We start from the raw sequence: 16,919 nt of genomic DNA on the forward strand, positions 1-16,919 counted from the left end.
TTACAAGATCTGGAGAATTCTCGAACCTTCAATTATGATATTATATAAAAACTCAGACAAACAACCGAGCGGACATTCTGCGATTATCTGTGTCGATGAACGAATCTGTGAAACAAATATATATCTTTGTGCAAAAAGTCTGTAACAAACTTTATTTCTGCTGCCCTTCTTATTACAATATGTATATAAATAAATGTATATATATATATGTATATATATATATATATATATATATGTATATATATATAATAAATGATGTTGTATGAACCCTTATATATATACATATATATATATATATAAACAGGCATCATTTTTCTTCGTAACAAATTACATTCGAAGCTTAAAGAACGTAGATTAATACACTCTAGTATCTAGGAACAAGTAATTACAAGAACATGGGTAAAATCACAATTGTTTGCAACGGTTTACACTGTATCCCGTCAAGCGTCCCCGTTTAGTTCATTTTGGACACTCTTACAACATTATACTGACAACTTTCGTTTTGACCAAGCCTTCGATTTGTAGCTTGAAGAACGTAGATTAATCCCCTGTCATTGATAATAACAATAAAGGACCAGAACACTGTTAAAGTCGCATTTAATCGCGGAATACCACTATTTTTTTCGACCTGTGGCGTCACCCGTGGCAATTCGCTCAAACTGCTAGCCAAATCATACTAACAGATGAGTGTAAATTCCTAGTGATGGAAAAATGCGAATATCTCAGTAATTAAGCGCTGAAAGTTAAGGTTGCTAGTCTTAATTATTCCACATAATTCAATGCGTCGCATGAATACAGCAGAACCCCATAATTAGACAAATTATTTCTACCAGTGTTGTCATGTATGTACATTTGTAGTGTTAACAGAAGTAATTCTCCTCATTATAGGTTTCTGGGGTATTGGTTCGATGCACGGAATTGTCAGGAGTAATTTGAGACTAATGACGTCCATTTTGAGCACTTAACACTTAGCAATTCATGACTTCACAATATTTCTCAACAATTTATATCTTAAAATATTAATCCCGGTTTGCTCTTTCCAAATCTGAAATTGCACCCACAGCACCGTTTATATTTAATGAGATATGGCAATATTCCTGGAATTCTGGCCCTCTATAACCCCGAAGGTTACAATAAACGAGCGCCTACTATATGGCGTATGTATGTAATACCTATTCTCTATTATGCAGCAACAATATGTCATTTGCTCCTCGTTAATAAGTTGTAATTGAGATATCTGACTATTGATTATTATAAAACAGATCAGGAGCAATTTTTGATGCCATAATATTTGTGTAAAAAAGCCATTTACTACCTATTTTGTTAACAACAAATTTTTTGCTTTTTCTTTTGCGAATATCTCATTAACTATTAACGGTGCTGTGGGAGCAATTCAAGATTCGGAAGGAGCAAATTGTTAGCAATTTTTTGAGATATAAATCGTTAAGATACGTTAACATTCGGCGCCAACTATTTTGTGGTTACAGAGCCGAGGGGCCGCCACACGGCATTGTCTTCTGGGCCGGCCGCGACGGCGCGATGGTAGACACACTACACTACACGGTGTACTCGTACTGTACACCCAGTACTACGGTAGTACTACTATCGCCTCGGCCTGGGCAGTGCGAGGGGTCACCGCGACAGTGACCCCGTTAACTCGCGGGGCCGCAGTCCAAACATCTAGGCCAAACCATTATATGATAACAATAAACAACTTTCGTATTGTACTAGACCCATTTCTCTGTACGTTTTATACTCCTTCTGTCTAACAAATTACATTTCGTTCTGTTGAAAATAACACAAACTTATGGATACTGGTAATAGGGAATATTGACCTGATCAATATTTTATTATAATAAATAGACTGCGCATTTTATGTATTTATAGTGTATATAAATATGTAAAATACAATTATCTTAAGACTTGTACAGTATTTAAATTTTTATTTAATTGAACTATTAACAGAAACAAAGTAATTTTTATGTAATTCTGAATATAATAATAAATGTAAATTAATATAATAATAAATGTGAATTTGCATAAACGCCCGAAAAATAATAAAATGAATGTATTAAATCAGACTTTAATTATGTAGAGTCATTAGACATTTATATAATCAATCTAACCAATAAAATATCAAGATATGATCTTTATTCAAACTTGCACTGAATTGTGGAATAAAAAAATCAAAATTAATACACTGAATATTTAACTGAAACAATGAATAATAATATATCTATTTATCGGTATGAAGAACTTATATTTTCTTCGTAAATTATTATAAGTAATATATTATGTTAATATAAATATTAGGTATGCTACAAACATAACAAAAAAAAATAAACATTGCTTGATAATTATTAGAATATATTTTTATTGTTCGTGTTTACACTTAATGTTCTTTCTCACTTTAATATTTGGTATCTAGTCCAGTCAAATTAAGATTGTTCTGCGGAATAATTCCCATCAAACTGCATTTCGGTATGGACCTTTGTTTCGTTGTTTTAAACAATATATCAAAAATCCCCATCGCTAAAAATTTTACAAACTATCAAAGGTAATAAAATAGTGTTTCGAAAATATATCGTTATCTGTCTAAGGCAAAAATAGTGATTATCAAATATGCAGCTTAGGAAATTCTTTAGAAAAACGAAGCCGCGTTGATTTGACAAAATAATATCTAAATGTGTCTATTGATAGTTCATTTAGTGGAGCGTCATACATTACCAGAAGAAAGCAAACTCCATTATTAAAAATTAGTTTTGGCGAACATTCTATTCTTTTAAAAACATCCGCAGAATTTCTTACATCATCTCATTTCTCTAAGACCTTCAAAGCCTTCAAGCGTGTAGAAATAAAATATGATCTTTACTATTTGTATATGAACCAAAAATTTGCGAAGAGTATATTCTTGTTTCAACTTTGGCTTTACCTGGTGTAAGAAAATAAATTTCTTCATCAGAAGGAGTACGCGCAATTAACAGTACTAACAGATCTTTGTCTTCAACAACAGTACTATTATTTGTATCAGACTGCTCGACTGCTGTTTCAATTATGAGTACGCCAGCATCGTCTTGGGCTTGTTTCATGTTGAAGTTAGTAACTTTCAATTTTTGAGACAGCGTAGAAATAAATCTACTTTTATTGTTTCTGTTGGAAAGAAATTTTTCTTGACTCATTGGAGGACTCATTGATGCATCAAATAGAACTTCCGTAGATGCAGGAAATTTGTGATCATCGTAACCATCAAAAACAATAATTATACTAGGAGCAAACTGTTTCTCTATATATGTAATGTATGTCTCAAATATTAAATTAAATGTAGCCTCTCGATGCTAGACACCTCAGTGCAAAAGAAATTCTCCATCAACGACATATGTCTTATTTGCAACATTGAATCCAACAAATTTGGTTATACACAAACATTGATAAAGTTTGTAGGTATTTTTAGTTTATTTTATCGTTTAGTGATGTATATGTATAATATACTATAAATTTATGTACACGATTATTTACAAATTCAAATGATACATATTACGCAGTCAGTACTCTACCTCCCAGGTGATGCAGAAAGGAGTACATTATTTCTCAGAAATATGAAGGTTGCAACTTTGTAAGCCGTCATACCTGAAAATGGTTACTCCTACGAAAAAAACTTGAAGAACCTTTTTTCTAGAGAATTTCCAGATCTGCATATTTGATAATCACTATTTCTGCCCTAGAACTGGCAGATAACGATATATTTGCAAAACACTATTTTATTTTCCTCTGATAGTCTGTACAATTTTTATCAGGGGTCGCATCGATGGGGACTTTTGACATATGTATTGTTTAAAACAACGAAATAAAAGTCTATACCTAAATGCAGCTTGGTGGGAATTATTCCGCAGGGTGTATATATTTCTGTCTAATTTGACTGGACTAACCGTGTTACAGTATAAAAAGATATTGAATGCGTGGAAATTAATACAAAACAAAGTAATCAGTTTTTTAAATATTAACAGTCGTCAAAGAATTACATTTCCTTTGTTTAACTTGTTATGAATTCCTATTATATTCACAGTTCCGTCAAACGCTGTCCGATATGAAGAGACACGAACATTCCGTTATGAATATTCTATAAAAACGAATAATTACAATAACATCGATCCTCTATAATAAGTTTATTATTGAAAGAAATTGTATTCAACCAAACGACGTGGTTTACTTTTCGGGTTTCCAGGTCACCCACATCACCTTTTAAAATTATTATGTCTAACGGTACTTGAAACGTTCTCGATTACCAATGTAAAGGTATTTTGAAAAGATGAATGCAACCATTAACGAATTAAACATTTTTTTTTCATTGTCCTTTGGTTAAAATATTTGGGACATTACAAACATTAAGCCCGTTAGCTAACTACACAATATTTGAGTCGACAAATTCTGTTTCTACTAAAGTTTTGTATAATATTAATTTTAATTCTCTTATACATAATTAAATTTCAACGGTACGTTACGTAATTTCCGGCGAGAGATTCTAGAGAGCTATTTTGAGTTCTAGGGATGTTTCGGCGAAAGTTTACGTTTTCTTTTAAATTCTCTAATACATAATTCAAGAGGATTATGAATACATGTAAGTTGTGATGACTTCTGTATTCGAAATACCACGTCAGTTACGCAAATCACCCTAATACGATTTTTATTATCTAAACAATGGGCTTATTATTATACAGGCGGAAATGAAAGTCACAATTATTCTGAAAATTACTTTTCAAGTGTGACATATTAAATTTTGATTGGAACTACACATTTCATTTATCTTTATTATAAAAGGATGATCAGTAATAAATAAATGTTGTACAATGCGTTTGTAACCAAGTATACATAAAAGATTGATTCTACTGTGCCCATGGAAACATTACAGGTAACTTTAACTCCAACAATGTAATGAATAAATCATCTGTGATCCATGTAAAAAAAAAAGGAACAACAGTAGTAATCGAAGCTTTTATAAAGTTTGAAACCGTGTATATAACCGTATAATTCTAATCAAAATATAATTTTATTGCTTTGCCGATACAAAATTCAATATAAACCAACGTATGTACTAAAGAACTATTTTCAGCAAATGATATTGAGGGTTCCATGCAAAAAATAAATACCAGGAAGTTATGAATAAAAAATTGTTATTCTGACAGTTAAAAGGTAATTAACAGAACTTAATTTTGAAGTTTCACGAATGTATAGAATAAAATAGAAGAAATTTTATATTATTGATATCTTTTTACGCATACATTTATTTTTTCTGCATGCGTAACTAATTTAAATTTTCTAAACTTAAAAATCGTAAATAAGTACAATCGTTAATATGTTAATGAGACATAAATATTACCAGACGTATTAAAACAAAAACAAGAATTAATTTTCATCTTTACATAAGTCAAGGAGTCCATAAAAGATAGAAAGAAGGTGAGAATCATTTGAATGAAAAGGAGCATACGAAATTATTCGGGTGTTCCTCGAAAATGCTTGTACACTCGTAAAAGTACTGGCACGATGTCCCCGTTGTAATATACATATATATATAGGGATGCTTCGGAGGAAAGCGCTTCAGTTCTTAGGAGAACGTCTTTAGGTGAGCATCGTTGATTTAGTATTACGAAATACGCGGTTCCAATCTGTTTCTCGCTTTCTTGTATTAATATTTTAGTAAATTATTCAACTCTTAAACATAGATAAATTAACAACAGTTTACTCTTATAGTAAAACTACATTATATTTACAATAACAACATATTAAGGCATCAGTAACGTGTATATATCAGGACAGAAAACTTTTGTGATGAAAACCATACAAAGATAAATAAAGGCTAAAAAAGATAAATTTGTAATTCATGTCAATTCTTAAATACTAGTGGAAACTAATTTAAAAAAATTATACACGATGCTTCTGAAACATTATTTTTATTTTATTATATTTTATTTTTTTATCTTTGTCAGATATAAAATTGTAATGATAATGTATTCTTAATTATATGTGTTTTAAACAATGTAAATTTTACATGCACTAAAATGATATACAATTTTTTCAGATTTCATATAGAAACATAATAAAGGAAAATGTTTCAACACATTGTTCTTGCAACGCTCATTACTCTGTCAGTAGCACAGTTTCAATCTACCGGAAGGATTTTGGAACCACCGATTCCCGGCCTCTGTGCACAAAGTGAGTAGAAAATTTATCTAATTAGGTCGATTTCTGACAAACGAGTGTGAAATATCCACCGTTAGACAGGTTTATATTCACGATCATTTTTTATACCGCTGATAAAATATTTTTAATTAAAATTCAACCGGCTACATTAAAAGAAACATCAAGATACTTATTCACAATTTTCAAATTATTATCCGCAACTAATTATTACAAATTATTTTATAATTATATAACTATAGCATAATAGAGTTTTGTAAATAAATTTTTTTTATTTCGGTGTTTTCAAAAATGGTTATACTTGAAATATAAACCATAATTAACATTTTTTAAAAGGTATTAAAACATCTGTGATGAACAAGTGTCTAACAATAATTTTATTCAAAGTTATGAGAAATTTTAAAAATCCAACATTACTTTCATTCTTTACAAATGCTATACATACATATAAACTGTTCTGCAATTATATAGTAGTACAGCTGAGGTGATTCTACGTGAAAGTCTACAAGAAAATCGAATTTAATATTTTTCCGGGTACACGACCTACTAAATATGACTGCACACTATTTCTACAGGCTGTAACTTTATTTCATCTTGTAGAAAACAAATATTACTATATTATGTCACAATACCTTTATAAACACCAACATAAGTATTATATTACAGAAATAATCAATCAATTCGAATCAAAAGTATGAGTTGAGTTACAGTCAATTTCACAAATTCTAGGCCAAATTTCAAATTCGATTTCTTTAGAAACGAAGCCACATGCAAAACAAATTATTCTGTATTTTCTTTTTTCAATGTAGAATCAATTTCTTTGTTTTATTATTATTACTTAACGGACTGGACACGTAGATTTACGTTTTGTCACATATTTTGATTGCGTTGCAATGTTCTTCATTCTTATACGCGTGGGGAAAAGAAAAGAAAATATATCCCCAGAAGCCTTGTAAAGTATACTGCTCAAAGAAAAAGAGAAACGAAACGAGGTATATATGTCAATTCTGCCACGTTCCACTTCACAAGGGTGAATGTTTTACAAAACATTATACTTGTAAGAAATACTAGACATGAAAATAAATAATTTCTAAAAATTTGATTAATAATAATCTTAATTTATTAAAATTGCAACGTTTTAAAAAATGCCCGGAAATTGAAAAATATAGAGAAAAACAACCCATCCGTTAATTGTTTATAACAAGATACCTTGTATCTGCCCTTCGTTCATTAAACTTTAAAAGTTGTCAATTTTAGGCCCTTTTCAAGGCAATTTCACCTAATTAATAAATTAGGAGAGCTTTCTATAAATGTATCTCAATTGCTGTATACTGTTAGTTTCAAAATACTACATACAATAGTCTTATATTGTTCCATAATTATTGACGACAACAATAAACTTTTTTTCGTATTCTATCACTTAGTACAGACACATTTAATGAAGAAGGTATTAATAATAAACATTTAGACCTAACATAACTCAAAAGAGGAGAATTCAATGCATCCTTTATTGTATAATAATAATTAATCTTTCTAGTCTCATTAATTATCTCGTGAAATATTTACAGTTTTTTCAAATTATTTAAATAAGGAAAAATTTTCGTGCTACTTTACCAGAAGTGCTATTATAACAGGAATGTCGCATCTATTATGTAAAAGACCAACGAGATATGACATACTAATTTACCAATTAGGCCAACAAGCTATTACGTCGATAGGCGCTTCGATTTTACTTAATTATATTTAGCTATACTTTTTAATATGTTTGATGTGCATGACACGATCTGCTAATAGGTTCCTGGTTGTTAAATACCTACGCCAAGATATCATTAAGCTGGCTCTCGGTCAGGTAACGTGATACGAAGGAAAATTTTCTGTCGGTATTCAAAACAGTCCCGGTGAAAATAGCTTGTACCACCTTAGGTGGGACACCCTGAATATGCTGTATAAACTGTGACAAACTTTCTTTCTCTTTCTTTGAGAAAGTAGTTTGTATAATTAGCATACACCGTGCGACGTCAATCTTTAAGCCGTGACTATACTGTCTAAAGGTACAAGCGACATTGAAATTTGTAACTTTCACCTTGGAGGACAAAATCTTTGTCACGACGGAAAGCAAATAAAGATAATGGTGGATCTCAAATATTTAATGAGTCCGAGGAAAGTAGAGAATTAGCGGAAATAGGAATCCATGATTCTACTACAAACAGAACGGGGTAAATGCACCATTAAGTGGAAGGAAAGGAAGAGGAACCGAGAACAGTTGAATAAATACTATTATAAACAAACGCTTCTGCTATAACATTTGCAAAGTGTAATTTAAATTTGAAACGAATGTACTTCCTAGAAAATGAAAACAATATGCATTTCTAATATTCTTTTTCTAGAATATTCATATGTTCAAATTAAATATGAAAATTGAAAGAAACTTCTATAATAGCCCGGACAGCATCGTACATACAAAGGACGTCCGTCTCATGTCCAGTTTATATCCGAATGCCCTACGTCAATTTTGGACATCCCCAGGATGTTCGTAAGACTTAAATTCCGGATGTTCTAAAAACATCAATCCCGAAAGTCTTACGAATGTTCTCAAAACTTAAATTTCACATGCACTAGGAATGTCCGTTTCTTACGTCTTACGAATGTTTGTAGGATTTCAGTTTCGGACGATTTCGTTTAGCACGCTGTTGTATTTTATTTATTTACAGGAACTAACTTGATCTAATTTCTACTAAGTGTGAAAATCGCAGGAAAGTTAATCTTTTATTTATTAACTTCTATCACTTTACACACAATAAAATTTAACCGTAATTTTAAACATTTGGGAAACATTTCCTACACGCCTTTTAAGACATTACCATAACGTTTTTAAAAACTCTTTGAACGTTCCCAAAAAGTACAGAGAATGTTACTTTTACACATTCGGAAAACGTTCTGAGAATGTTGATACGGGACGTCCTCGGAACGTTCCACTTTGTAAATAGGATCTTCCTAGGACATTTAAAGATCTAAACGAGGACGTAGGGGAGACATATGAACCTTTTCGGGACATCTTTCGCATCTATCGAACGTCCGGAACATACGTTCTCCGGACATGCATACAACGTTTTTGTGCTATTTAGGAGATAATTCAATATAAAACGCTCTAACAAGAAAAAATATTTGTACGCGGTATTTAATCGTAGAGAATTAAAACTGAATGAGATAAAGTGTTTGCAGTGTTGTTTATAATGATGCTGACAACAAAAATTTGGTGATAGTTATCGCCAAAAATATGCGATCAATCAAAGATTAAAATGATAAGTAATACTTTCCTTGTCAGTAACAACAAGTGGTTTCTCAGTATTTGCATAAATAGCCTCATAAATATTCATTTAAATCCCTGTAGACCGGTTATAATAAATCTGCTTATATTAAACAGCTTCGTATTCGTTCAGGATTTATTAACGTTATTTAACTAACACATCGATATTTCTTACAATTTTATACAAATATACAATTATTTTATGTAAATTATAAAAACCATAACAAAAAGTACGTTAATTTTACTATTACAATAATGTTACTGTAACGTTATTAAACACATGTTTTATTTCAAAATGTATAAACAAAAAAATTATATTAAATCTTAATCGTTTTAACTATTGTTTGTATACGAAAAGTCAAGGACATTTCGAAATCAAAAAAATATGTACCATTCACATCAAATTATTTAAGAAAATCAAATTCCAGAAAAACATATTTCAATAATTCTTTGATTACATTGTCCAACAAATTTTAACCTTAGTTCTGTTTTGCAATATTCACTGGCCGATCCTTATAGAGTTCCTCGTCCTAAACACGAATCCGCAAGCAGAATTGCGCTATTGCTATCACCCTCAGTTTTTGAAAAACTCGAATTTCTGTAAAAACGCACGATTTTGGGTAAATATGGCGTTATTACGTGAAAATTAAAATTGCCAGAAAGTGTAGATTACTCTTAAAAGATAAAGGAGAGTTTCTTGATTATATCAGTGTATACAGTTATTAAATGTTGCAATTTTGAATGGTTGTAGTAGGATGTCAAAGTTTAAAAAAGAATGGCTGCGCGTATTTTCTATGCACTATTTTTGCATTTGTACGAAAAGTTCTTTCTCCAGCACGAATTCGCTAGACCGTATCGGATTCTGCAAACATTTTTTAACAAGAAACCATCCAGAAAAAGTATAGTAGCCATAATTTTATAACAGGCATTGTACAAAATTTGGCTTTGAAGGTTTGGCTGACTGGGTTGTTTAATGAGTTTCAAATACTGCTATATTTGGGAAAGTGTTCTAAATCGTGAAAATCAAAATAATAAAAACCTTGTAAGTTAATCAACATATGCATTTGTCTCTTTTAGTGGCTTCACATTCACAAGTCCCATACATATTCATGGACTGAACATCGAAATTGTTTGAAACTTACAGTGATGAAGAGAAGTTCTTTACAATTCCGTGATTAGTGCCGAAGAATGTATGAAAAACATGAAACGTTATACATCTAAAAAGTGGGTGCTAATTAGAGTGTATTATCGGTGTCGATTGCGTGTAGCTACGGCATTGATGCACCGAGGCAGACGGGTAATGGCCGCGCACACGTTCCCAACGGATACTTTCTCGACCTCTCCGAATACAAAACTGTCTCTATACTTTTTCTGGATGGTTTCTTGTTCAGAAATGTTTGCAGAATCCAATACTATGTAGCGAATTCGTGCTGGATAAAGAACTTTTTGTACAAATGCAAAAGTAGTGCTTAGAAAATACGCGCAGCCACTCTTTTTTGAACTTTGGCGTCCAATTACAACCATTCAAAATTGCAACATTTAATAACTGTATACACTGATATAATCAAGAAACTCTCCTCTATCTTTTAAGAGTACGCTAAACTTTCTGGCAATTTTAGTTTTCCCATAATACGCCATTTTTACCCTAAATCGTACGTTTTTACAAAAATTCGTATTTTTCAAAAACTGAGGCTGATAAAGCAATTCTGCTTGCGGATTCGTGTTTAGGGTCAGAAACTCTATAAGGATCACCCAGGGCATATTGCAAAACAAAACTAAGGTTAAAATTTGATGGACAGTGTAATTTATGGTGATTCAAATAAAAAAATTTACAAGTTGCTATATTTCAGGAGTTATTCACGAACGCTTTAATGGTAAGGGTTATTACTATTCATGGGCTGATCCAAGAACAAGTGGACAAGAAGTGGACTGGTTAGCAGGCAGAAATTTTTGTAGGCAAAGGTGTATGGATCTTGTGTCTTTGGAAACTTCTGCGGAAAATGAATTCATCAAAAGTCGCATTGTTCAAAGTACTAGAATACTTTATGCTTTTCATATTTTAAAAATATCAATATTGTAGGACGAACTAATAACAGTTATTGTTTTTAGATAAGGTAAAATATATTTGGACGTCAGGTCGTCTTTGTGATTTCAAAGGGTGCGACAGACCTGATCTTCAGCCTCTACACATTAATGGCTGGTTCTGGACTGCTGAATTGCAAAAACTTGCATCAACTAGTGACAGAACTCAGAATGACTGGTCTGAAAGTGGCGGGTAAGACTAGTTTGGCTTATTATGTAGCAATTTAATATTGAACAAAGTGTTCAAGAATGTGTATGTCTAATAATTATAAATACATGTTCTTTATAATATTTCAAGTTACGTGTTAAAAACAATAATCACTTTTCAGTATTGGGAAACCTCAACCCGATAATCGTGAAGCCATTCAGCAAGGAGGTGCTCCAGAAAATTGTTTAGCTGTACTCAATCAATTTTATAATGATGGAGTTAACTGGCATGATGTTGCTTGCCATCACAAAAAACCATGGATCTGTGAGGAAAATGACTCCTTACTAAAGTATGTTCATTTTACCAATCCAAATATTCGTCTTTAAAAGGAATACCATCTACAAAAGGGAGCAGCTGTAATAACGCCAGTGCAAATTAAATAACTGATGTTATTTGATAAACAATTGCCAAATTTTACAGAATTATCTGTCAATTATCCTGCGGAAACTAATAGTGTATTATTCTGTACATCTAAATTAATGGAATGTTGCTTTCTGTATAAACATATTTATTGCATAAGAAACAAATTTTACGAACTTTAAGAAAATACATTTATTTGTACTCATATCATCTCTATGCAAATATTGCATTTGTGTACCGTTCTTAATTTTTCACAGGCCAGTATTTTCTTTTCGCATTTCAAACTTTATTCTCATTTTTGTTCCTATTAGACTTTGTTGTATGGGTTATTTCTATTCGCATGTACTTTCTTCTCTCTAATAGGTTACATAAGAAATCATTTGCCATTTTGTTGCATCAGTGTAAAATATTGTTAGTTGTATTTTATTTATATTGAATTTAGGAGTTGAGAAACTACAATATTTATATTGCTGCACTCATGTAAAATCTTTATTTAAAAATCTTTATTGTAAATGATAATAAATAAAGAATATTTATACATATATATGTTATACTTATTTATATGTCATCTTAAATACTTTTTTAATTATTTTAATATCATCTAGGAACTTATACTTCCTCATTTGTGAGTTCGACTTTATGTCGTTAGTATAATATTGTATTACACGTTTACAAATACATAAAGTAAATAATATGTAAAATGTATAATATATAGATTCTACCCAAATATATAAGTACATATATACTTTCTTTTATGTAAAAATGATTAACTTCACAGCATAATCAATAACATATACTTACACAAATTGTCAATACGCTATCTATTTTTTACTTTCCACCATTATAATATGATAACCAAATTTTGTTTTAACTGGTGGATCTGTGTAAATTGGAGAACCAGGAGAAGAAACGGGTAATGCAAATGCAGCCTCTTGAAATGGACCAACCATTGAACCTCGTGTCATCCATCCAAGATCTCCCTGAAATAATAGCAAAACCATATTCCTTGTAAGAATTTGTAATACAGTTAATTGAATTTTTAATTAAAAAGTCAAGCGTACTCAACACAATATAGGAATCGTGAATGTAATAAGTAATAATAATAATTTATTTTCAGCCTTCTGGCCATGAAAAGAAACTCGGTTTACATATTTTTCCCTATCCGTCCCACTCTCTTACCTATAAAATCTATCTAAATCAATTTACATCTGTTGATTACCTATACGCTAATTGTTCCTAGCTTTAAACTTTTTTTTTCTCTTCTTCTCTAATTTTCTCAGCCATACTACCGTATTTTCTATTCTTTTCTCACTTACAATTTATTCTAAAGTAATATCACTTTCTATCTCCATGCTTTCTCTTGCCATATGTTCTACATTGCCAAATTCACCTTCGTAAAGCACGCAGTCAGTTTTCCTCCGTTTTCCAGTACCTGTTTCAATATTCTAATGACCCACATCTCACCGGTGGTATCAATTTTTGGTCAGTAGGTTTTCCCTCTACTTTTAGGTATTCAGGTAATTGCATCGTGCTTATATACGTATATCTTTGGTTGAACTTTGATTTTTGTACTTTGTTATATTGCACTTGTTGTTGTACTTGGAAGTCCCTCATTCTTAGTTCCTCTATGATCTCTACCCCTCTTTCCCGTCTTAATTGCGCCCCTCTTATACCTATACCATTTTTATTGCGATACTCCTGTCTTTCTTCGCTGCTTTTAGTTTGTATCCTTACTGATTCTTTTTCTTTTAAACATTCTTTTACTAACTTTCTTCCATCTCCTTCCCTCACTCCCTCCTCAAACCTCCATGTCCTAATTCCTGTTCTGATTCCAATCTTCTCCCTCTTTGTTTCTTCTAGAACAATATACTCTGGTGACCGTATATTTATTCTTAATGTCCGTTTTAAATACCGTATTTGTACTTTTTCCACCTCTTTCCTTTTTTTATAACCGTATAACTCTGCCCCATACAGGAGCATCCCCATTACCAACATATTGAACAGAAATATCCTCATTCCATAGTTATTTCGAAATTTCCTCTCCCCTATTCACCATACTTGGTTGAGGACCACATTTGCTTTCTTCACTCTCTCTCTCTCTTACATGTTTCCTAAAATTTCCGTTCTTTTGAAATATTACTCCTAGATACGGAAATTCTTTTACTGTTTCTATCTTCTTCCCTTTCCATGTCCACTTTCTCTTGTTTCTTTTTCCTGATCATTTCTGAAATTCCATTATTTTTAAATCCATTCAAATACTCGTGTTTCTCAATATTTCTGGATTTCCAATTCTTATAAAGCCTCTTCACTCTCATCTTCCTTTACTGCATTCCCTGTCCCACCAATATTCTTGTCCTATTTTCCATTTCTTTCTTTTCCACATTTTTGTATGACTGCATTTTTTAATTGCTCCCATATTTTCCCTTGTTCTTCTTCTTGCTCATAAGTAATTTCCCTTGTAGTTTCTTTGTATTTGTTTATTGCGTCTTCATTCCACCTGACGAGCATGGTGTACACTCCATCTTCCGCTCTGAAATCCTGTCATTGTTTATTTTACCCTCTTCCTGTTTCATTTTTTTCTGTTACCACATTGTCACATACTGCTTCTGCTTCTCACTTATTCTATTCACTTACTACTATGTATTCTGACTACTTTTTATTATATACCTTACCTATGTTTTATTGTTTTCTATTTTATCTTATTTTCTAATACCTTATGGCTATCCTCAACCCTATTTTGCACCACTGATTCCTTTTCCTAACAGCGCTTATCTTAACCTTACTTTCTTTTCTTACCTCTTTCCTGCGTTCCTACCATTTCGAATCCTCAAATTCGTCTTTGTGTCTATCTTTTATCCTATCCTCTGCTTTCCTATCAATACTAACCTTAAATACACTTATTATATTTCAATTAATTCCGTAATAATCTTGTCTCTCACACATGTCCTCTAATGAAGTCCAAGAATGATGAATGAAATAATGATATACAACAAATATAATATTCTCTTACATACATTTTAAACAAAATCTTATTATATTGCAAATATATTTACCCCAGAACGTGCTTTGTCCTCACTATATGTAGCAGCAACTTCATTAAACTTTTGTCCAGCTTTTAATTTCTCCAAAGCTTCCAAAATTTTTGATTGTTTTTCACACAATATGTGTCTCACCTTTATAATAAAATAATAAATGAAGATTAATCGTTCTTATCAATTAATTCTATATAATGATGATATAACAAAGAAAAAGAATTTACAAGTGCGGACTAAACTAAAAATTAGTCTTACCTGTAAGCTATTTTAAACTTTACTAAAATTCATATTAATAATATTAGATTTCGTTAAAAAATCTTATGTACAACATAAAAATAAACATTATAATCATACTTTTTTTTACTAAGCAATTCAAGTAAAAATAATTCCAGTCAGTAAAGTATAAATTCTTTTATATTTCTACACCTATAATATATAAGTTTTTACATACTTTGACTGCAGTTCCACCTTTTTTTTCTTCTTTTCCACTAGTGCCTTCCGATGCCTTCGATTTATTCCCTTTTGAAACATTTTGATTTTTTTTTGGAGGCATATTTGACTGTTTTGTTAATGCTATAATACTAAATTAGTGTGACATACTTTATTTTATAGAATACGAAAATTATGTTTTATACATTATAGTTATTTAAAAAAGACTTTACAGAATGAAAATTACTGACTAGCATAGGTTACCTCTAGAATCATCAATTCCTTTTTCAGATTACTTCATTACTTTATTAATTTTGGAAGCGTGAAGTATAGAATTTTTATTTTAACGAAATTCTACAAAAAAGGATGCAATAAAAAAGCATACGTCCATTCTCAAAAATAAGATAAATAGGCAAATTTCTTACTTATCTTACAGATTTGTGTGCAAGCTGGTTCAAGCCATAGACATATATCTATGGTTCAAGCACAGACGAGGTATAGGCGGTATAGGGTATAGGTATAGGACATAGAATGGGTATAGTACTTTTTAGGCACCATCAACTAAAAACTATCGACTAAGTCGATAGTAACAAACGACTACTTTCAGTCGACTAATTTTTTCAATCGTCGACTACTTTAATCGCCTGAAATGCTACAGGGAGCCTGAAATGCGACAAAGCTACCACTTTTGGCGAGGGGACCGTAGGATTGGAGGGGAAAAGACAGCGGTCGTTAGATATACGTCGGTTTGCTTCGGACGCATTCGGCTCGTTATTTTATGGGTGGTGGGCTGTGCCGTACTATTATTTAATGCTTTATACTATTTATTAAGTTTGTCAAATACATATATCTATACAAACTACATGACATACGGAATTTTTAACATATAATAAGTATATTCTTTTCATCTCTCATAGCATATATGTATGTAACGTGATTGTATACTCGAATAGCACCGAAAAGGAACGAAGTTACCCGATTTATAACTAACCACTCCCTTACCGCGACTCTTACTCCCCCGCTCAGTAAATACTCCGTCTATACACATGCTACGCGTGGGACAACAAAAAGCATTGGTTGATAGGTCTATTCTATACCTAGTCGATAGTAGCAGTTCACGCCATCTCTACTAATAAATAAGGGATGCATTTAATACGAATTTTGAAGCGCCCGCCATTGGTCATATAGTACCCCTACATCTCGCTAGATGGTACTAATGTCGTGTTAACAAAATAATGTATTAACTGGAACACCCTTGGTCAGATTGAGTCCGCTGAACCACGTTGAACGCAGCCTTTCTGCCTTT

The 16,919-nt window shown here is 31.6% G+C and overlaps 2 protein-coding genes across 2 annotated transcripts; one reads left to right on the forward strand and one right to left on the reverse strand.

Moving 5' to 3' along the window:
• The first annotated feature begins 6,101 nt into the window (after nucleotides 1-6,101).
• On the forward strand, nucleotides 6,102-12,181 carry LOC107188756. Its single transcript, XM_015577107.1, has 4 exons — nucleotides 6,102-6,207; nucleotides 11,350-11,529; nucleotides 11,609-11,774; nucleotides 11,911-12,181. Exons 1-4 carry the CDS (start codon nucleotides 6,102-6,104, stop codon nucleotides 12,113-12,115), a joined length of 657 nt encoding a protein of 218 aa, XP_015432593.1. The 3' UTR covers nucleotides 12,116-12,181.
• Nucleotides 12,182-12,970: 789 nt separating this feature from the next.
• LOC107188769 (peptidyl-prolyl cis-trans isomerase NIMA-interacting 4) lies at nucleotides 12,971-15,961 on the reverse strand. The gene is made up of 4 exons (XM_015577125.1): nucleotides 15,878-15,961; nucleotides 15,636-15,765; nucleotides 15,203-15,322; nucleotides 12,971-13,129 (listed from the first exon to the last, which is right to left on the reverse strand). Exons 2-4 carry the CDS (start codon nucleotides 15,735-15,737, stop codon nucleotides 12,971-12,973), a joined length of 381 nt encoding a protein of 126 aa, XP_015432611.1. The 5' UTR covers nucleotides 15,738-15,765; nucleotides 15,878-15,961.
• Between the last annotated feature and the right edge of the window lie 958 nt (nucleotides 15,962-16,919).

This window comes from Dufourea novaeangliae, unplaced genomic scaffold (assembly GCF_001272555.1).
Source record: "Dufourea novaeangliae isolate 0120121106 unplaced genomic scaffold, ASM127255v1 scaffold108, whole genome shotgun sequence".
In the NCBI taxonomy this organism is placed as follows: Eukaryota; Metazoa; Arthropoda; class Insecta; order Hymenoptera; family Halictidae; genus Dufourea; species Dufourea novaeangliae.

Bases quoted from the DNA above. Each gene is read 5' to 3' on its own strand.
- LOC107188756 (XM_015577107.1), top strand. From the start codon at position 6,102: ATGTTTCAACACATTGTTCTTGCAACGCTCATTACTCTGTCAGTAGCA. The intron at 6,208-11,349 runs GTGAGTAGAAAA...GCTATATTTCAG, and splicing joins TCCCGGCCTCTGTGCACAAA to GAGTTATTCACGAACGCTTT. The intron at 11,775-11,910 runs GTAAGACTAGTT...ATCACTTTTCAG, and splicing joins GACTGGTCTGAAAGTGGCGG to TATTGGGAAACCTCAACCCG.
- LOC107188769 (XM_015577125.1), bottom strand. From the start codon at position 15,737: ATGCCTCCAAAAAAAAATCAAAATGTTTCAAAAGGGAATAAATCGAAG. The intron at 15,323-15,635 runs GTATGTAAAAAC...TTTATTATAAAG, and splicing joins AAGGTGGAACTGCAGTCAAA to GTGAGACACATATTGTGTGA. The intron at 13,130-15,202 runs GTAAATATATTT...CTATTATTTCAG, and splicing joins AGGACAAAGCACGTTCTGGG to GGAGATCTTGGATGGATGAC.